General features: G+C 56.9%; 1 protein-coding gene across 2 annotated transcripts; it reads right to left on the bottom strand.

Annotated features, from left to right (window-relative positions):
* Positions 1-1269: 1269 nt before the first annotated feature.
* On the bottom strand, positions 1270-19725 carry LOC122213829 (long-chain-fatty-acid--CoA ligase ACSBG2-like). 2 transcript variants are annotated; one of them, XM_042928158.1, is made up of 14 exons: positions 19597-19725; positions 19036-19160; positions 18336-18559; positions 15376-15464; positions 14711-14831; positions 9708-9788; positions 9435-9584; positions 9139-9315; positions 7147-7328; positions 6789-7022; positions 3403-3620; positions 3011-3150; positions 1903-2149; positions 1270-1565 (listed from the first exon to the last, which is right to left on the bottom strand). In XM_042928158.1, exons 2-14 carry the CDS (start codon positions 19094-19096, stop codon positions 1477-1479), a joined length of 2013 nt encoding a protein of 670 aa, XP_042784092.1. In that variant the 5' UTR covers positions 19097-19160; positions 19597-19725; the 3' UTR covers positions 1270-1476. The 2 variants fall into 2 exon arrangements, with proteins under 2 accessions (XP_042784092.1, XP_042784093.1); XM_042928159.1 differs by having other exon boundaries at positions 6789-6995.
* Between the last annotated feature and the right edge of the window lie 1594 nt (positions 19726-21319).

Here is a 21319-nt window from a genome sequence, read left to right as displayed (position 1 = left end):
CCCGGGGCACCCGCCTCGCCCACCCCCCGCCTTCTGCCGGCGTGCGCAGGCACCTGCGTGCTTGTGTGTCTGCGAGTCGTTTCTGGGAGCCCCTCGTGGAGCACGACACTAGCTCTCGGCAGCGCGTTCTGTCCCCCCGCCCACCGCTTGCCTGTACGACCGGCGCGCGGCGTCCCTGCCACGCCCACGCCTTGCGTTTACATCAAGCTTTTCCCCCAGTGGCTTCGGGGTGGTTGTTCCGTGGGGAGGTTACAGGTCTTCGCTCTCCCCTGGTTTCTTCCAGCGACTTCTTGTCTTTCCCCCTTTCCCTCCCTCCCTCCCTCCGTCCGTCCTTCACCCTTCGGTTTGTCCCATCTGGAATTCGTTTCACCATGAGGGAGGGCCCCGGAAGTGATGCGAGGCGCTCCGTCCCCAGCGGCGGACTGACGGTGCTTCCTTCACCCGCACCTGCCAGAGACGCCGTTTCTGGTGCATTCCTCCGCCCCTGCACGCGTTTCTGTCTGAGCCGGGCTTCCCCTCCTCTGCAGATGTCAGTTACGACCCATCCCTGAGCTTTTAATTACGGCTGCTTTGTAATTTATTTATTCTCTGGTAGGACTAGCGCCCCCCCCCCCCCCCCGCCCCGGCTTCGTTAATTATTCTTCCCTTTTCAGAGTTTCCCCGCACAGGCTTGCATGCTCGCTTTCCTCACGGAACTAATCAGCCTGAGCTTCAGAGCGTTTTCTTTACCTTGCTGTTCTGAAGTTTCCTGTTAGCATTTTGGTTGCAACGGTAACTGTCGAGCGCGTGTTGCCCTGGCGTCTGGTGGGTTCCCGGCGAGGCCTCGGCCTTTCTCTCCAGGTGACTAGGTGACTGCAAACAGCGGTGGGGGGCTGGGGGCTGGGATGTTCCTGCACCGGCTCTCGAGAGGTTTACCGGGCGGTGCAGCGGGATCGGCTTCTCAGGTAGACGGTGCAGATTCTCAGAGTGGAGAAAGAAACCTAGCAGCTTTATCAGCCCTGTTTTTGACTTTTCCAGAGCCTTCCGTTCGCAGCCCCTCACCTACCTAGGCACAACGGACCTTTTGTGGCCAGGCAGTTTTTCCTGGTGTGGGGGGCTCCCCTGTGCACTGTGGGCCGTGGGGCAACAGCCCTGACTGGCCTCCCCCCACCGAGCGCCCCTAGCACCTGCCTGCCTAGTTGGGACAAACCCAAAATGTCCCCTAGACGTCGCCACACATGTTCTGGGGGTGCAGGACCACCCCGGGTAAACACCACTGCTTTGGCGAAACCACTTTCATCGTCCTTTTACCTTTGAATCTGAAACACTGCCCCAGAGGGGTGGCTTAGCGAAAAACCGGGGAGGGGTAGCGGGCATCGCTGGGGGCTTCCCTCCCACCGGAAGGCGGCTCTGTGATCATCCAATGGGGGACGGAGGAGGCCCACGGCAGGCGGTCTCCTGAGGCAGCAGGAAGCCCCCCCCCCCACCCCCCCACTGCTAGTATTCATTCTTCTCCGAGTAAAACCTTTCAATCTCAGGCTGGTACATCTTGCCCACGTTGGCCCTCTTCAGTTTGGCGGTTGCCCCTGAAACAGAATCACGTCCAAGGTGGGGCCTCCACCCCCCCCCCCCCCCGCAGGATGAGGTGTCGGTGAGCCAGATCTGTCCTAAGGACGCAGAGGGGTGACTGGATTGAGGGGCCCGGGGAAGAGGGGTCCGAGAGGCCTGTCTCCGAATGCCCTGTGCCCACCCTGCCTGGGGACCACCGCGGGCAACCGCCTGCCAGATTCCTCAGAGGTGCTGGTTAAAAATGCAGGTGCCAGGGATCCCGGCCCGGGAGATGGTGGCATTTTAATGAGCACCCCAGTGCCTTGGCTGTGAGCGACCGCACCCGGACCCCTTCCCCGGCCCGTGCCCACTCACCCAGCTGCCCTCCGGCCATGGAGAAGTCCGTGTCAAGGATGGTCCACTTGACGATCTTGGCGCTGTGGGAGGTGACCTCTGCGTTGGCAGCATCGATCCCCTGACTGATGAACTCTGTGACCACCGGGTCTCTGTCACAAACGATGTCCGACAGCCTGGTGGACTGGCTCTTGAGCTGCCGGCAGAAAGCGACCGCCTCGCTGGTCAGCGCGTTCCGAGGCTCCCCCGTGTCCGTGTTGATCTGGCACTGTCGTTCGGGGAAGGCGGGTCAGGTGGCTCTCACACGGCCCCCGAGGCCGGCTCCCCGAGCCGGGGCTCGCGCTCATGGTCCCGACCCTGGGAGGGCCAGGTCCCCGCCCCCATTGTACAGATGAGGAAGCGGGCTCAGCCTGGGACACCTGCCCAGCACCTCCCCGCTTCCTGGGGGCTGGGTGGGCTGGGCTCAAGTCCCTCTGCCATTTTTCTGGAAACAGGCCAGGAGCTTCTCCCCTACAGGCACAGCCAATGCCCCAGGCCCACGACATGGGGAGCTGGCACTGAGCAACCAACCCACTGCCTCTCCTCTCCCAGCCTCGGTCTCCCCATCTTTTTTTTTTTTTTTTTAATTTGTTATGTTTGTTTATTTTTGAGAGAGACAGAGACAGAGCGTGAGTGGGTGAGGGGCAGAGAGAGAGAAGGAGACCCAGAATCCGAAACAGGCTCCAGGCTCCGAGCTGTCAGCACAGAGCCCGAGGCGGGGCTTGGACCCACGAACCGTGAGATCGTGACCCGAGCCGAAGTCAGACACTCAACCGACGGAGCCAGGCAGGTGCCCTCCCCCCGCTTTTTTTAGGTTTATTTTGAGAGAGGGTGCACACTCATGGGTAGGGGAGGGGCAGAGAGAGAGAGGGAGAGGGAGAGAATCCCAAGCAGGCTCCGCACTGTCAGCACAGAGCCTGATGCAGAGCTTGAACTCACAAACCGCGAGATCATGACCTGAGCGGAAACCAAGAGTCAGACGCTTCACCGACTGAACCCCCCCCGCCAGGCGCCCCAGTCTCCCCATCTTGAAACCAGGATCCAGCCAACACCCCAGACTTGCCACGAGGCTCAAAACCAGCGGAGGTACCTTGAGCGTGAGCAGCGCACAGAGGTATGGGGCGTCCTGGCCCACCAGCACGACGTAGCGGACAATGGGAATGTGCCTCTTCACCCGCTCCTCGATGGGGTTCGGGTTGATCTTCTCACCTGAACTGAGGGTGATGAGATCTGCAGGCAGAGAGGAGGCTTGTGGTCCTGAAAAGCTACATCAAGTCAGCTGTCCTGGAGCCCAGAGCCACCCCTGGATGCTCAGAAACAACAGAGATAGAGATAGACAGCATACAAAGGGTGCCCCTTCCTCCAAGCTGGACTTCAGTCGTCCCTCATCATCGTGCTGCGTGCAACCTGCACCACCGTCCGCAGCAGCCCCGTGGGGCCTGGTCAGAGGCAGAGAGCACCCTGCAGCCTGGTCTTGCTCACCCCTTTCGTTGCCCGTGACGTAGAGGAATTCATCATCGTCCAAAAAGCCCAGGTCCCCCGTGCGCAGCCAGCCATGGAGATCAATCTTCTCCTGGGTTTTCTCCTCATCGTCGAGGTACCCCATGAAGATGTTCCGGCCCCAAATGTGGATGTCCCCAATGCCATCGTCATCCTCTTTCTGGGTCTTGGTGCGGGTGCTGGGGAGGGACTTCCCACAGCTGGGGACAGTAGGCAGGGAGGGGGTGATTATAGACACCAGATACAGATCCCCACTGGCTTAGGGGTGCCCCCTGCTCGCTGCCCCTCTGCCCCCAGGCACACGGGTGTCAGATCCCAGGCCTCTTCTGCCTGCCTGGCTGCTAGAGTCCCATAGATCCAAAGTAGGGGACAGATGGAGAAGGGAAACAGGGTGCGGTCCCCCAGGGAGGGAAGGCTTGGCCCACCCTGACTCAGAGCCAAGCTTGCAGGGCACGTGGACGCACGTCACTCGGCCCCCGGCCCCTGGGGAACCCACAGGTAAGTACGGGGGACAAGGCAAGGGACAGGTAAACTCAAGACACCATCTGGGTGGAATTGGTTGCTGGGAGGGAGAGGAAGCCATGATCCAGGCGAGAATGAGGCAGCTTACCACCTGCTTATCTCCTTGGAAATGGGGGCCGGGGGAAGATGCTTTTGCTTCACCTCTCAAAGTTCGAGGGTTGCTGTCCTGGCACCTAGACCCCCGTCCTTGCCCTGCTTCCCCCAGGCTGTCTGGAGACTCAGGGCAGGGCCTCCAAGCTGGCCCAGCCAACACCCAGGATGCACCCTGCCCGGACTGAATTGTGTCACCCTCAAATTCCTAACCCCCAACGGGGTGGTATTTGGAGGCGATTAGGTTTAGATGAGGCCCTGAGGGTGGGGCCTTCGTGATGAGTCTGATGTCCTTCACGAAGAGACACCAGAGTGAGCTTGCTAGGCCTCTCCCACCGCGCAAAGACACGGAGAGGAGACGGCCGTCCCCAAGCCAGAGAGAGGCCCTCCCCCAGAACCGAATCCACGGCACCTTGATCCTGGGCTTGCAGCCTCCAGAACTGACAGTAAATCTCTGTGGTTTAAGCCCCCCACCCCCTCCGGTCTGGGGCGCTCCGTTACGCCAGCCCCGAGCTAAGACACACCCCATGAGGGCCGACGCCCAGGCCCCAGGGCAGCGCGAGCTCGGAGTTCAGGTTCAGACCCTCCCTGAATGCGCAAACTGCCCAAAAGGAATGAATGGAAGCTGAGAGCCTTCAGTGAGCGGCCCCTGTTGTGACTTCACGTCTGCGAACACCACTTACCGCGGGCCGCTTTACGGCTTGTGTGGAATGATCTGGAAGAATCAAGGGCTGTCTCTGGCTGCCTAGACTGCAAGCCCCACACCCCGCGTGGGAGGGATTCTGTGACGCCTGGTGTCCCCGCTGTAACCCTAGGGGTGTGACACAGGCCTAGCAGCTACCTAGGAAGCATCGCTGGGGCCCGGACCAGAAACTCCCAAAACCACCTCCCAGTGGCCGAGTAACCTCCCCTTCCTTCAGCCTCCCTGCCTGACCCCCTTTCTGCCCTGCCTCTCTGGGTTTGGGGGTCGAGGTGAGTAAGTGCTTCGTGACTGGCTCTGTGTCCTGTCTCTGCTGAAAGTTGATCCCACCTCCCCCAAAGCCAAGGTGCACCAAGGGTGGTGAGTCTCTCCTTGACCAAACTCTGGTCGGGCTCCTCTGAGCCCTCTTCTCGCTGGGTCCTAGCCTTGCCGTCTAAGAGCCGCAGGCTCTGTGCTCGAACGATTGCATCCACTCCCACACAGGAAGACCTGAGAACACATTCGCGTTTCTGAAAGCGCGGGCCCCATCCCCAGGATGACTCCATCCCCCTGCCCCCCGCATTCCTGCCCGAGAAAACCCCGAGCTGCCAGGAGAATTTCCCAGATGGCCGCTTAAACCTCCCCCCTGTAGACTAGCTCCTTTAAAAAGCTTGCGAATAAGTCCTTTCTCCGCCCTTTGAGATGCAAATCTACTCCCCAGAACGGTCTCCTCCCTTTGAAATGCAAACATTCGGGAGATAAACTCTGGCTCTCTCCTCCAGCTCTTGTGGGAGGTAACGGGCCCCACCGCGGAGGGGCGGCTGGCACTGACCTACACCATCGCCTCCTTCCAGAAACGCGCGAGGAGTTTATTTCTCTCTAGAGCGGCGCCGGTCTGCGGACCCCAGATGAGTTACTGAACCCCCTCCCTTCTTGCTTTTTGTGTGTGTGTGCGACTGCCATTTCCCAGACCACTGAAGCCCCCACCAGCCTCCCCTACCCCACAGACTCTAAGATGTCCGGTCCCCTCGGCCCAAATGGAAATGGAGGTCCGATCGTACTGGACCCTCCTCGCGGCCGCGGTCGTACTGCGTAAAATCTGCCCCTGTCGCTTTAAGTAGCGTCTGGTTTTATCTTTGAAAACGGTCCCCGTTGGAGAGGTGAGCCCCAGGTGAGGAAGATCCAGGACAGGAGAGAAAGCCGGCGCACCAGAAGGGCCGTGACTCTCGCCCCGGTCGCCTGTTCTGTCCCGTTCTTCTTTCAACTCGGCACTAATCCTCCGGGAAGCATGCGGGGGACCCCCAACTAGATCGGAGGCTGCAGTAGCCGGCCTCCTGGGTGGCTCCCAAAGATCCCTTTGCCCACCCAGAATCCACACCCTCCCACCCTGGATGGGGCTGATCTGCACGACCCGTCAGAAGCGGCAGAAATAACGAAGGGCCACTTCTGAGGTGAGGCCGTGATAGGGCTGCCAGATCAAATGGGAGGAACCCCGTAAGATGTCTATTTCAATCACAAGTTCAGTCGCTCCCTGGTGGTCTAGTGGTTAGGGTTAGGCGCTCTCGATTACAAGATTTGGGGTTAGTACAAGGACGTCCTAGATATCGTAGGGGGCTACACCGATACTTTAAAATAATCCGAAAGGTGTTGTTTATCTGAAATTTCAAACGTCCCCGGGTGTCCCGTACATTTATTTATTTGCTGTCCCGAAGGAGAGGGTGGCGTCCACCTTGCTCTCTCGGGGGTCTCTCGTATGAGGGGAGCGGATGCCGTGGTAGGAGGACCCCCAACTGAGGAACTGGGGCCAGCAGCTCGACCTCGTCAGGGACCCAGAACCACACAGCTACAAAGCAGCGCCCCTAAATTCCCAGCCGCCGCCCCCACCCCCACCCCCACCCCCAGGGACCAGGAAATAACGTTTGTTGCAGCCTTTACAACAGCAGTGAATGTGTTCTCTCCCAAGGTGGGGGGGGGGGGGGGACAAGGCCGGGTGATAGCGGGCACCCACCTGGTCCGGGAGCGAGCGGGGGAGGGGGGGGCCAGCCCCGCCCGTCCCCCCGCCCACACCCACACCCACCTCAGCAGCCGGAAGGCCTCCTGCCTGGACAGCGTGTGGACGCCCGTGCTCTCCGACAGGCCGTAGAGCTCACAGATGGGCATGTTGAGGCTGAGGAAGTACTCCGTGGTGGCTCCGGAGAGCCCCGTGCCCAGGTTGAAGTACTGGCGACAACGCTGCAGGCCCAGGAACCTCCGTGCTTGGTTGAAGGTCAGCCTCTTGGCCAGGCTGAAGCACACGGGGGTGCGGGTCTGCCTTGAGGAGCAGACGCAGGGGGAGCAGAGCTGGGCCTCCGGACTCCGCCCCCGGCCCCGACGCGCCCCCACCCCCACCCCCCCCCCCCACCACCACCCCGGGCGGCCCTGAGACCCAGCCTCACCCCAACATCCGCCTTTTGTTGGTCCTGAGCCCCAGACACATGGCCCACTTGTCGAGCCTCCTCCGGAACGGGGTGGAGGCCAGCTGGCTGGTCTTCAGGCTGTCCAGCAATCTGTCCCAGACCCACGGGACGCCGTAGAACATGGTGGGCTTGACCTCCCGCAGCGTGTCTATCAGGGAGCCCTGCACCACACGGCACAGTGGGCACCCCGCCAAGCCCCCCCCCTCCCCCCCCCCCCCGCCACGGGCACCCTGGGCCCTCGGCCGCCCCCCCCCCCCCCCCCCCCCGCCCCGCGGCAGGGCCAGGTGCTGGAAGTCCCTCCCACCGCCCCGGCCGGGAGCCGTGTGGTGAGTGGGGCAGGGGGGCAGTTAACAGCCGCGGCCAGAGCTCCGGCGGGGATGGCAGGGACCATCTGCTCCCAACTGCCCCCATCAGCAGGACACGCAGGATCCGTGTCCTTCCCCAGGTGGCTCAACGCGCCGTTGGCTGTCTCTGTGGTCCTGTCCACCCTCTCCCAGAACCCCTGAGTCGGGGTGAAGGGGTGCGTGGAGAAGAGTCGGGAAGGGAAGGTGCAGATACAGAGACCCCCAGAGATGGAGGGAGGGAGAGACGAGACGAGATACAGAGGGAGGGATGGGGGTCGGAAGGAGAGAACAGGAGGAAGTAGGGCACGGGGACGGACAAACTCCGCCCTTGTCACTCTTTCCAGACCTCCTTCCAGGTACCGGGAAAGGTCCCCACAGAGAGACCACCACCGAAACATTGACCCTGAACGCTGGCGAGTGAAGTCTGTACCAAGCGAGGCAAATCCCACCGCGCCCGCCCGAGCCAGCCTTTCTACCGGCCAGGACAGGGATGGCAGAGGCCAGCCCCAGAGCCGAGATGGCTTGGACGTTATGAAAAGGCCTCTCAGGAGTTCCGGGAGGGAAACTGTTTTGTGACGCGTGAAAGCACGAAACCGAAACTTTGGTCGTCCCGTAAAGTTTTCCGGTTTGGGCCGCGGGGAACCTGCAGTTACGTGGTCTCTCCCTGGGAACCTACACGATGTAGGGAAGCCTAGATCACTTATTGCCTGGCCCTTCGCAGGAAAAGCCTTCGAGCCCCTTGGCTGAGGGAGTCCTAAGGATCCGGGCAACGATGTCAGTGTTCGTTCCCCCCTAATTCCTGTCTTGATGGGAATTTTGTGTTTTTCTACATTCGGAGAGTGACTGATGTTTCGTGATGTATGTCAGTGACCTCGTGTGCTTTTTTTTTTTTTTCAACTGGAAGTAAAATTCGCCAAACACCATTTTCACCACCTCTAAGCGCACAGCTCAGGGGCATCAAGGGCACTCGCTGTCGTGCAGCCGCCCCCGCCCTCTGCCTCCAGAACTTTCCATCTCCCCAGACTGAGACTCTGTCCCCATGAAGCACGGACTCCCCACCCCTGGCTCCCACCATCCACTCTCTTTCTCTGTGGACGGGACTCCTCTGGGGACCCCCTGTGAGTGTGGTCACGCGGGACGTGTCCTTCTGTGTCCGGCTCCTGTCACCGTGCACGGTGTCCTCCGGGTCCGTCCACGCGGTGACGGGCGGCAGGAAGTCCTCCCTTCCTAAGGCTGGATCACATTCTATTGTACGGACGGAACTCATTTCTTTATCCATCTATCTGTTGATGGGCCCTTGGGTTGTTTCCACTAATATGCTTTTAATGGCTCAGTTAAGCTTCCTGCACTGGGAATTTTCTCGCTGCGAGAGGAGCCAGATACACGCTCCCCATCCTGCACGACACTAGCTCCTGTCCGCTCACCCCCTTCGCTTTACAGTTGGGGAAACTGAGGCGCAGGGAGGCGAAGGACCAAGGTCGCACAGCCACCGGCGGGGCACCGGGTGGGGATCCCAGTGCTGGGGTGAGCCCCTCCCCTGCTCAGGGTGACCCCCCCCCCCGCCCGGCCGGCCTCCCCCACCACCCCTGCACCCACCGCGGCAGGGGACCCAGGAGCTCTGCCTCACCCTCAGAGCATCCGGCTGGGCAAAGTAGAGGGCTCCGGCGACAGAGATGGAGACCCACACGTCGAAGAGCTGGGCCGTCAGGTAGCTGAGCGGGAGGTAGCTCACCAGGACCTCCTGTTCCTCCGGGGGGCACTTATAAGACAGGGTCTGGGCAGCGGTCTCCGTGGTCCACGTGATCTGCAAGGCACCTTAGCTGTCTCCCGTGGGCCATTCTGCCCGCGACCCCCGGGAGCACGCGCTCGTCCACCACGCGAGGCCGGGAGCCCCAGCCTGCCGGCTCCGGGCGGGACGCTCACGTTGTCGTGGCTGAGCATCACGGGCTTTGGGGGGCCGGCGACCGACACGCTGTAGAGCAGGGCGCAGCACTGGTTGGGCTTCTGGGAGTCGATGACCTGGTTTAGCGTGTCTTCCGAGACGCCGTCTGCCAGGTCCAGGAAGCCCCTCCACTGCGGAGAGGGTGCCGCGTGGGCTCACGGGGGTGGCGGTGGGTGGGGCCTGTGACCTCCACCCCCGGGGCCGAGCCTCCCCCCCCCCCCCCCCCCCCCCCCCGGCTCCCGGTGAGGACCTACAGAATACAGGTTCTGCAGCCGGGTCCGGATCTCCTCCTTGTACTGGACGATGGCCTTGAGGTGCTTCAAGTAGCCCTGGATCTGCCGGATACCGCGGGGCTCAGCAGGCGCAGGGCTTGAGAGCCGGCGACAGCTCAGCCCCGAGCCCCAGCGCTTCCTACCACGGGCGGCCAGGGCGCTCCCCGCCTTCCCTTTTATTGTGTCAAAAGGCACATGAATTTGCCATTGTAACCATGTCAGAGCGGGCGATGCAGCGGCGCTTAGCACCGCTAAATTCACGTCATGCGACCGTCACCCTCTGTCCGGTTCCAGAACATTCCATCTCCCCGAAAGGGAAGCCGGGGCCCATCAGCGGTGACTCCCTTCCTCCGTCCTCCAGCCCTTGGAAACCACGGATCCGCTCTGCCTCTACGGACGTGCCGGTTCCAGAGGTTTCGGACACGTGGAATCCCACGCTATGTGCCGCTTTCCCCGAGCGTCACGTTTTCGAGATCCAGCCACGTGCAAGTGCCTCACTCCTCCTGCGGCTGAACGACCGCTCCGGTGTGTGGATGGGTTGCAGTTTGCTTGTCCGTTCACGGGGTGGTGGGCAGCTGGGCCGTCCCCATGCTTTGGCTGCTGTGGACGTCTGTGCACGGGTTTTTGTGTGCACACTTGTGCCCCATTCTCTTGGGGGGACACCTGGGAGCAGGATCGCTGGGTCACGGGATCATTCTACGTTTGGCTTTGTAAGGAGCCGCCAGACTTTTCCAGCTTGTTCCACATCCTGACACTTGTCACCCGCTTTTCTTTTTTTAATTTCTTTTTTTAATTAATTTATTTTTTTTGAGAGAGAGAGAGAGAAAGCAGGGGAGGGGCAGAGAGAGAGGGAGACACAGATTCCAAAGCAGGCTCCAGGCTCCGAGCTGTCAGCACAGAGCCCGAGGCGGGGCTTGGACCCACGAACCGTGAGATCACGACCCGAGCCGAAGTCGGACGCTCAACCGACTGAGCCACCCAGACGCCCCTCTGCTTTTCTGATAATAACTGGCTTCGTGGGCGCAAAGGGGTGTTTCGTGGCTTCACTCTGAGTTTTTCCCCGATGACGTTAAGTGTTGGGCATCTTTTCACCGGCTCATCGGCCTCTTCGTTTCTTCTCTAGAGAGAGGTACTTAAGTCCTTGGCCCGGTTTTTGAATTGGGACTTTAGTTGTGGTGGTTGTGTTTTGATTTTGATGTTGGGGGGTCCTGGGCACATTCTGAAGGCAGACTGCACTAATTTCCTACGGCTGATAGGGGCCACTAAGGTACCACATATTGCGTGATTTGGTCAGGTCTCTGCTTAGAGTCTCATAATCCCCAAATCCAGGCGTGGGTGCTGGGTCCCTTTCTGGAGGCTCCACGGAGGATTGTTCATTGGGACCCTCGCTCATTTGAGTTGTTGGCAGAATTCAGATCCTTGCAGATGTAGGACCGAGGTCTGCCTGTCTCCCTCCTGGCTGTCAGCTGAAGGCCATTCTCGGCTTCTAGATAGCACCATATCCCCTAGGTCGTGGTCCCTTCCTCCATTTTCAAAGCCAGAAACAGGGTGGGGTGCGTTCCTCTCCTGCTTTGAATCTCTCTGCCGTCCCTTCTGCCTCACGTCTCCCGTCTCCAGCTGGAGAAAGTTCTGTGCTTTGAGGGGCTCGTGTGATTATAGGAGACCCACCCGAATAATCCAGGATCATCTCCCATCTGAAGGGCCTTACTCTTAATCCTAAGAGCAAAATGCCTTTTAGCCACGGGAGGCACCCGGATCACAGGCTCCGGGAATTAGGACGTGGACGTCTTCAGCCATCATTCTGCTGATCCCCCAGAGCCAACAGGATTTCCTGAGAGAGGGGACCCGGGAATCTGGAGGGAGGAAGTACCCGCCACCCGAGACAGGAAACTCGGAGGGAAGGCGCAGGTCGTGGGCGGGAAGATCGGGAGGTTAGGTCTGGATAGGCTGCGTCTGAGATGCTTCTTAGGCGTCCCAGTGCAACCATTGGGAAAGCTGGAGATGAAAACGTGGGACATGTCAGCAAATAGGTATCACCTGGGGGGAAAGTACAGGACCCAGAGCAGCCATCTGCTGTCCCAGACGTGGCCCTCTAACTGAGGTTCAAACAAGACGAATGGCAAAGAGCAGAGGTCAGTGAGGACAGCCGAGCAGTGTAAGTTTCACTATTTACATCTTGCACTGGCCCCTTAGCATCTGAGTTTGCGACCCCACCTTCGCAGGGGCTCACCTTCCAGGTGGCGAATGACCCAGGCTGCACATACCTTGTCACCTGCACAGACCCTGTCTTGGGTTTATTTACTTATTTAATAGACATAGAAAATTAGAATCGTGGTAAAAATAATATACAACAAAGTTTAACACCTTAACTACTTTTAAGCATATAGTTGGTGGTGTTAATTATATCTGCATTCATGTGAAACAGAACCCCAAAACTTTCTCATCTCCCCCAAACTGAGACTCTGTCCCCGTGAAGCACGGACTCCTCACCCCCTTGCCCCAGCCCTGGCTCCCACCATCTACTCTCTGTCTCTGTGGACGGGATTCCTCTGGGGACCTCCTGCGAGTGGGGTCGTGCAGGACGTGTCCTTCTGTGTCCGGCTTCTGTCACTGAGCACAGTATCTTCAAGGTCCATCTGTATTGTAGCAGGTGTAGAAATGTCCCTTCCTGGGGCACCTGAGTGGCTCAGACAGCTAAGCGTCCGACTTCGCCTCGGGTCATGATCTCACGGGTTCGTGGGTTCGAGCCCCGCGTCGGGTTCTGGGCTAACAGCTCGGAGCCTGGAGCCTGCTTCGGATTCTGTGTCTCCCTGTCTCTCTGCCCTCCCCCACCCTCCCTCTGTCTCTCTCTCTCTCTCTCTCTCTCTCTCTCTCTCAAAAGTAAACATTTAAAAAATAAATAAACGTTTTTAAAAAAGGAATGCCCTTCCTTCCTTCCTAAGGCTGGATAATATTCCATTGTTTGGCTGGACCACATTGTGTTTGTCCATTCATCCATCAGCGGACACTGGGTTATTTCTACATTTTGACTTCTGTGAATACTACTGCTGTGCACTTGAGCGAACAAATAATATCTTCGGGGCGGGGGGGGCCTGGGTGGCTCAGTTGGTTAAGCGTCTGACTCTTGATGTCGGCTCAGGTCATGATCTCACTCACGGCTTGTGGGATCGAGCCCTGTGTCAGGCTCCGTGCTGACAGCCTGGGATTCTCTCTCTCCCTCTCTCTCCGCCCCTCCCCTGCTCTCTCTCTCTCTCTCTCTCTCACACACAAGATGAATAAATAAGCTTAAAAAAAAACAATCTTCGAGATCTTTCCTTCACTTCTTTTGGGTATGTAGCCAGCAGTGAGATTGCTGGTAACTCTGAAGCTTTGAGGAAACGTCGTGTTGTGTCCTACAGTGGCTACGCCATTTTACGTTCTCACCAAGACCAAGAGAGGATGGAATTTATTGAGGAATAATTTCCGTGCAGTAAAAGTCGCCTCTTTAGGCGCACGGTTTCGTACGCGTTGACCAACTTAGAGCGGTGTGACCACCGCCTTCATCAAGCTGTAGAATGTTTACGTCACCCCCTACAGTGTCCCCGGGCCCCGTGTTGGTCAATTTTCCTCCTTTGCATCTGGCAACCACGGATCGAGATTTCTGTCCCGTAGCTTTGCTCTTTCTGGGGCTTCCTATGTACGCAAATCACACGGAGTCTATAGCCTTCCCTCCGGCTTCCTCCATTCAGCACGTTCGAGAGGCAGCCACGTGATTTCACACGTCAGGAGACCAGCCGTCGCTGTTGTTCGTCCGAATCGTAGAAAAACAGCTGCGTCCTGGTCCGTGGGCTGTTTCCAGTTCCTGGCGATCGCGCGCAGAACAGCCACGGACACTGACACGCAGTGGAGACACCCGTTCTCGTTGCTCTTGGGTGCATATCCGGGGGTGAACGGGCTGCACCACATAGTAGGTGTTTATCTAACATGAAACTGTCAAACCGCTTCCCAGGGTGGCAGGTACCATCTTGCAGTGAAGGTCCTCATCGGCGCTCGGTATTACCCGTTTTAAAATCGGAGTCATCCTGGGGCGCCTGGGTGGCTCGGTCGGTTGAGCGTCCGACTTCGGCTCAGGTCACCACCTCGCGGTTCGGGAGTTCGAGCCCCGCGTCGGGCTCTGTGCTGACAGCATAGAGCCTGGAGCCCGCTTCCGATTCTGTGTCTCCCTCTCTCTCTGCCCCTCCATCACTCTCTCTCTTTCAAATATAAATAAACATTAAAAATTAAAAAAATTTTTTTGAGTCATCCTAGTGGGTGTTTCATGGTGGTCGTCTTTGCCTACTTACCTCTGTCTGCTTGTCATGGTCCTCTTAGTGTCCCCATGTCACAGGGAGTTGCTTTGAACCATCGCGCCCACGCCCAGAACCACCTCACTCGGATCAGCCCCGGACCCAGGGAAATTCAGGGTTCCCCCCAAATAGGACGTGTTGTACCATCCTAATAAGATGAAACATCCAGAACAGGCAAGTCCACAGAGACAGAAAGTGGGTTGCCAGAGGCTGGGGCCAGGGGAATGAGGAGTCCCCACTAATAGGCACAGGGTTTCCTTTGCAGGTGATGGAATGTTCTGGAACCAGACAGAGGTCATGGTTCCACAATACTACGAATGTACTAAATGCCACAGAATTGTACACTAAAAAGGGTTAAGAGGGTAAATTGTACGTTGTGTGCATTTTACCGTAATAATTTTTGTTTTAAGTGGGAGGAGGGGATCTGCCTGCTCGCAGCGGGAAGATGTAAGTCCCAGTTGGGAGTGCGTTGGGCGTTAGCGCCAGAACCCGCACCGGGCCAGAACATCACTCGCCTGGCACCCCATAGGGGCCCTGGGCCCATCCATCCGTGGAATCCGCGGTTCCCATCTCATGAGAGACCACGGATGGTGGGTCCATCGCTCATTGGGCTCCTTTTCTTTATTAGGCAAAGTTCGTGCCTTTGCACGAGTCACTAACCTGGATGATTTTCTGCAACTGTCTGTCATTATCCACCACAAAGATGTCCATCTCCGAGCTTTCGGCGATGACCTGGCAGGTTTTTGGAGAGTTGGTGGACAAGATGCCAACGGAGAAGCCTCTGGAAGCAGAACCCAAGAAGTGAGGACCCACTGGTCTGAATCGGAGGGCTCCCAGGAGGCCGGTTGTGTCACAGGACAGACAGTCCCTTGGGTGGGGCATAGAGTATGGCAGACAACCCCTGACACCCCCAATATGCCTTGTTTGAAGGTGGGACTCAGGGACAGCTTGGGCTTGGACCCTGCCTTCCAGGGGTCCCCCAACAGTCTGGATAGGTAGAGGGAGGTCTCAATGCTAGGGAGCCCTGGGGAGGCTTCTTGGAGGAGGGGTCATGGGAGCTGGGCTTCACAGGATGTGTTTGAGTTCGACAGGTAGAGAGTGTCGGAAGGGCGAGCTGGCTGGTGCCCAGGGCTGGGCCCTTGACAAATCCCACTGAGCGCAGACCAAGCAGGAGCCTTAGTTTGCTCCCTGAACTGGGGACTCTTCCGTGAGACCCCTATGGATTCAAGAGCGGGGGTGGGGGTGGAAGGAGGGGGGAAGAGCCTTTGCTGGGCTGATGGCTTCCTGACTCCGTGTACCCCAGGGCGATACCCGGTACCTCTTACCCAGCCATGATAGCACCAATGCTCGCGATGACCCACTCCTCGGAGTTTAACCCCATGATCCCCACACTGTGGAAGCGTTGCAGGCCCAGCTGGGAAAGGAGGCCCTTGTGAGGCACAGGGGGCTCACCGGCCACTTGCCCCCACGTGCCCAGGAGCCTCAGGCTGAGAACCTTGGGCTCTCTTTTCTCTGTTGACCGTTGGTGCTTCTGTTTGCTAATAGAATAGCCCATCCCCCCCCCCCCCCATTACGAGCTACCATATATATTCACGTGGAGCAGGGGTTCTCAACATGGATGACATTGGGCAACGTCTGGAGACATTTTTGGGGAAGGGGATGGTGCTGACATGGAGTGGGCGGGCACTGGGGTTGCTAAGAAACATTGTCTCACGTACAGGACAGACCCCTCCTCCACAAAAGAATGACCCAGCCCCAAATGCTGATAGATGGAGATTGAAAAACACTGAGAAAAGACAAACAAAATGCCCACCCCTGACATTTTTATGAATAAATACTTGACAAAATCTGGGCAGTACTTATCCCTATATGATCATAACCCACCATTGTTCATAAAACCATGCATCCTATTTCCCCAGCCTTTATTTATTTATTTTTAAACATTTTATTTATTTTTGAGACAGGGAGAGATAGAGCATGAACATGGGAGGGTCGGAGAGAGGGAGACACAGAATCTGAAACAGGCTCCAGGCTCTGAGCTGTCAGCACAGAGCCCGACGCGGGGCTCGAACTCACGGACCGCGAGATCATGACCTGAGCCGAAGTCGAACGCTTAACCGACTGAGCCACCCAGGTGCCCCTCCCCAGCCTTTAAATATTTCTCTGTGGTATCAGATATAACACCTCTATGATATTGTATTTTAGAGAAATGTCATAATTTAGCGACTGCCTCCCCACCCCGCTTTACTGGTTGATACTTAAGTAAGATCCTTTCTCCCCTCTACTTTTATTAGATACAATATTGGGGTGAACATCTGCATGGCTCAAGCTCTGGATTCCCACATGATCACTTGTGCTGACATCTGGATTGACTTAAACATTCAAGATGATACACCTTCACCTGTCCTGGCAGGACCAGGTGACGCCATCCCCAGGTGGGTCGTTCCCGTCCACTCCAGACTCTTGGGCACCACTGCCCACTCCTAGTGTCCTCGTCAGGCAGGCACGACACACCCAACACGGCCCAAACAAAATTGCTGACGTTACCCACCCCCCTCTGCCGGCCCCGCCCTCCACAATCTCAGTCAGTAGCAGTCCCTCCAACTTGCACTGGCCGGAAATCTTGATTATCCTCAGTGCCTTTCATTCTCTCTGACACCCAATCCGTCAAGAAATGATGTTGGCTCTGCCTTCAGAATCTGACCACCTCCTATCCCCTCCCCGGGTACCACACAGGTCTCCAAACCGCCTTCATCTCAACCTCCACGGGTCTCTCTTTTTCCACGCAGCCTGTAAGCGGCCAACTCTGGGCGCATCCCTCCTCTCACAGCCCTCCATGGCTCCCACCTCACTCCTGGTAAAAGCCCCACAAGACCCAGCAAGACCTGTCCCCGTTACCCCCTGCCCTCACCACCTCCCTCTCTCCTTTCCACTCATTCTGCTTCAGCCACATGGGCCTCTTTGCTATTCAGTCAACATGCATGGCACTGTTCTGCCCCAGGGCCTTTGCACATTTGTTCCCACTACCTGCAACGCTTATCCCCAAATACTCACTTGGCTCCCTGCCCCCCACCAAGTTGTTGAAGTCTTTGCGAAAATATCACTCTCAGAGAGGCTCTCACTGGCCACCATATGTTAAAATTTCCACCCCCACCCCTAGCTCATCTACCCCCTTCCCTGCTTTAGTTTTCTCTGGACCACTGTCTACTTCACGCATCCTTGTTTATTACGTTGACTGGAGAAGTCCCTTGAGGTCTCTTATCCTCTTTCCTAATCTGATAGATGGGCATTCATTCATTGAAGACATACCCAAGGGGCTGGTTCTGTTCTAGATTCTGGGGGCCTGCAATGAATGAGGCAGACTGGCCCCTTGCCCTCATAACTGACCAGCTAAACAAATAAATTATACAATCATACTACCAGGTGGCCATGAAAGCTGGGCAGAAAATTTTCAAAGGAGCTGTGATAGAGATTAGTGTGTGTGTGGGGGGGTGAGTTTAGGGACCCAGGGTGATCAGGGATGACCTTGCTCAAAAGATGAGACATTGGAGAAGAGACGCATTAACAGTAACAACCATAAGAATAAATGCTGAGTAATGCTTCGTGCGAGCCAGGAGCTCTTTGATATGTGTCCGCTCACTGAATTCTTGTAGCAAACCTTTGTGCGAGGTGCTATGATGTTTTATTTTATGTATTTGCACACAAAAATCCTAATATAACAAAGTTTTATACTAAATTCAATACAAATAAAGTATAAAATGGATATGGCCATAGAGAACTTTCCTATTTTTAATATTATATATTTATTTATATATATAAATATATATAATATTATATATATATACATATATATATATATGTATATATATATATATATATATATAAACAGATTCAGAACCCCATGTTACAGATGAGGAAACGAGGGCATGATGAGAATGAGTAATTTTTCAAAAAGGTTAACTGAAATACAGCTGACACCTAATGTTACATTAGCTTCACGTGCACAACACCGTGATTCCGCAAGTCTACACGTGATGCTGTGCTCACCACAAGTGTAGCCTAAGTCATTGTTTAACGAAAGAGATCACAGGCACTGAAGGTACACCTCTCGATGAGGGAGGTTAAGTGATTTGAGCAAGAACGCGCAGACGAGGGCAGAGCCAGGGGAAAAGATTCGCGCCCGGCCCGCAGAGGAGGAGCGGCGCGCAGGCGCAGTGGCGCGGGCGCCGCAGTGCGCAAGCGCGCAGAGGCGGGCGGCGCGCAGGCGCGGGAGGGCACGTGGTACCTTGAGGAAGGCCTTGGCGGCGCGCCGGCATTCCTCGTAGTACTCGATGTAGGTGAGCAGGTGCCAGCCGGTCTTGTGCTTGGAGCCGAGCGCGATGTAGTTGGCGTACTTGATGGCCGTGTTCATGACCATGTCGTGCACGGTGACGGGCGCCTGGCTGGCGAAGGCGTCCTCCTGCCGCAGGTGCACCTCGCCGTCGCGCCTTGATGTCCAGTAGCGGGGGCCTGTGGGCAGGCGGGGCCCGGGGGCCAGGAGACCCCAGGTAGGTGAAAGGGGGCAGGGCTGTGGCTCTGAAGGCGGCCCAGGCGGGGCGGAGGACGCAGGGGAGAGTCGGGGGCGAGAGGCAGGGCGGCGGGAGGGAGAAAGACACGGCCGCCAAGGGAGGAAGACAGAGGTGAATGGGGAGACGCAGAAAAGGGCGCAGGGGCTGGCGGACAGACAGATGCACTGGCCCCCCTGCCAGCGAGCAGGCAGCTCAGTGACGGGCCCGCCACCCTCCCGTGCACTTACCAAGGACCGGGCACCTGTGACAAACTGCATCCACCTTCGTTCACAGCCTCCCTCCCCTGCTCCCAGCCAGCCCCACACGACCTCAAAGATCCCAGCGCTGGCTCAGCCACCCTTGGCCATCCCCGAGGGGCTTCTCTGGGAGCCCCACCTTCTCTAGGACGCCACACCCGGGGCCCAGGGAGTCCCCCACCTCTGGCTTTAGTTTCTGCTCGGTGATCTCTTTCCCTTGGACTCGGCTTGTTCGAGGACATGGTGTCCACAGTACCCTCGGCCTCTCTTCTTCTTACTGTCTGGGAGGCATCTGGTCTCCTGGGACTGAAGAGACATACGTTCATATAAACCCAGTGACAGTCCGTTGGAGGGCTGGGAGTGTCCAGCTGTGTGGAGGCACAGGGGTCCCACCTGGTCACGGGGGTGATTGGACAAGGCTACTCTAAACGGGGGGGGGGGGGGGGGGTACGAGGTGACCAGACAAAGAAGAGAGGGAGAAGGAATCTGAGAAAAGAGAGTAATGTGATGAAGGCCATCAGGGCTGGAGTATAAGGAAAAGTGGGGGCCGTAGAGGAAATGAAGTGCGATGGGTGATGAGGGCAGAATTGGCATGGGGTCTTGCCGGCTGTGTTACTAAAATATTGCTTTCTGGTGCCTTCTGTGCCCATCCCCCACCCAGTATGCAGACTGGTTCATCCCTGGCAGGAGCTGAAACATCTCAGCTCCCAACCCCTCCCTTCCACCCACAGCACATTTTTACCCTTCTCTGTCGTCAGGAAGGCAGTGCCCACTTCTGTCTCCAGCTTCTTTTTATCAGCTTTGGTCACCCCCTCCTCTGCTGTAGCCACAGGGGGGACAGCCGTCTCTAGACTGGATATCTAGAATGTTCCCGCCTGTGGCCAGCCTTTGTGACATCACTGTGGATTCCGTAGCCTGGATCCTCGATGGCGACGTGGCCTGTTGCTGCTTTGCAGAGCAAAGGGGACCGGGGTCTACCCAAGAAGGCCCTTCACTATCTGCACCCCACCCCCCAACCCCAGCCAGTGGTTCCCAAGGTGACAGCCCCCAGGGAGGAGGCAGCAGCAAAGTCTTGGGTTTCAGTCTGGCGGCTGGAGGGACTTTATAGTCTCTGCCCGGCTTTGTTACAGCTTTGAGTGAACGTGTTCACGAGGGAGCCTGACAGGGAGTAGTGAGACAGAGGAGGCAGCCTGGAAGGCACTGGCAGCACGGAGGCTAAGGAAGCCGACTGTTTCAAAGAGCTAGGCAAGGTCAGCAGAAGGTCGACAAGGACTTTGATTCCCTGTGCCTGATTGTTCATGAATTCATATGTCCATTCAGCACCTTTTGGAGATGGACTAGTCTCCCAGATGTGTAGGCAGCTATATTTGCACCGATTGTTGGACCCTGTTGAGGCCGATTAGCACACAGATCATTTAGAGGCCTCTTTGGCTCCTCAAAAATTTAAACATCACATTATCGTGTGACCCCACAATCCCATTTCCGGGGATATACCCACGAGAATTGGAAGCAGGGACTCGAAGAGGGTTTGCACACTCCCGTTCAAAGCAGCATGGTTCACAGTAGTTCAGAGAAACCCACCGTCCACTGGTGGATGAAGGATAAATGGTGGTCCATCCGCGCAATGGACTATCACTCAGCCTTCGAAAAGGGAGGACGTTTCTGGCACCTGCTACAACGCGGATGAACCTTGAAGACATTATGCTCAGTGAGATAAGCGAGACACAAAAGGACAAATACTGTAGGATTCTGGTCCTGTGAGGTACTGAAGTCAGATTCATAGAGACAGAAAGGTTGCTGGGGGTGGCTGCTGAAGTTCCAAATCTTGATTGATTTGGAGGTGAGTCAGGTGAGGGGGAGAGCCAAGGTGGTTTCTGGCTGAAGCCACATGGTTCTGGGGCCAGCAGTGGGAGCCCCAGCTTCCTGCTTTGGCCAGCAGTCTCCCGAATCAGCAGCTTCTTGGGTACGAACAATGTTCCTGATCACAGCGGGGGCAGTGTGATTCCACCGTCAGCTGCTGTAGAGGTGATGGAGCCTTCTCGACGGGGGGCCTAGGGGTCGTTCCTGCACATCCTCCTCCAGCCTTATGAGCGATTCCCACCCCCCAGCTTTTTTGAGCTGTAATTTACAAACCATAAAATCCACCCATAAATCCACCCAGTGCAACAATTTTTAATAAAGCCATGCGATTGTGAAGCCATCACCATATTCTAATTTTTGGCTGCTTCCATCACCCTGAAAAGACCTCATCCCAGCCTCGGGCAACTGCTGATCTGCTCTCTGTCTCCATAGCTTTGCCTTTATTAGAAATGTCCTATAAGCAGAGTAATGCATCGTGTGGTCTCTCGCGTCCGGCCTTTTCCACGTAGCGTAAGTTCATCTGCACGTGTTGGTTGTTCGAGCATTTTTATGGTTGAGTGGCATTCCATTATTTGGACGTACTATGTTTTGTGTAGTGACTCATT

Source organism: Panthera leo, chromosome A2 (assembly GCF_018350215.1).
Source record: "Panthera leo isolate Ple1 chromosome A2, P.leo_Ple1_pat1.1, whole genome shotgun sequence".
NCBI classification, from domain to species: domain Eukaryota; kingdom Metazoa; phylum Chordata; class Mammalia; order Carnivora; family Felidae; genus Panthera; species Panthera leo.
Note: the sequence above shows the minus strand (reverse complement) of the source record. Positions and strands in the feature narration are given on the sequence as shown.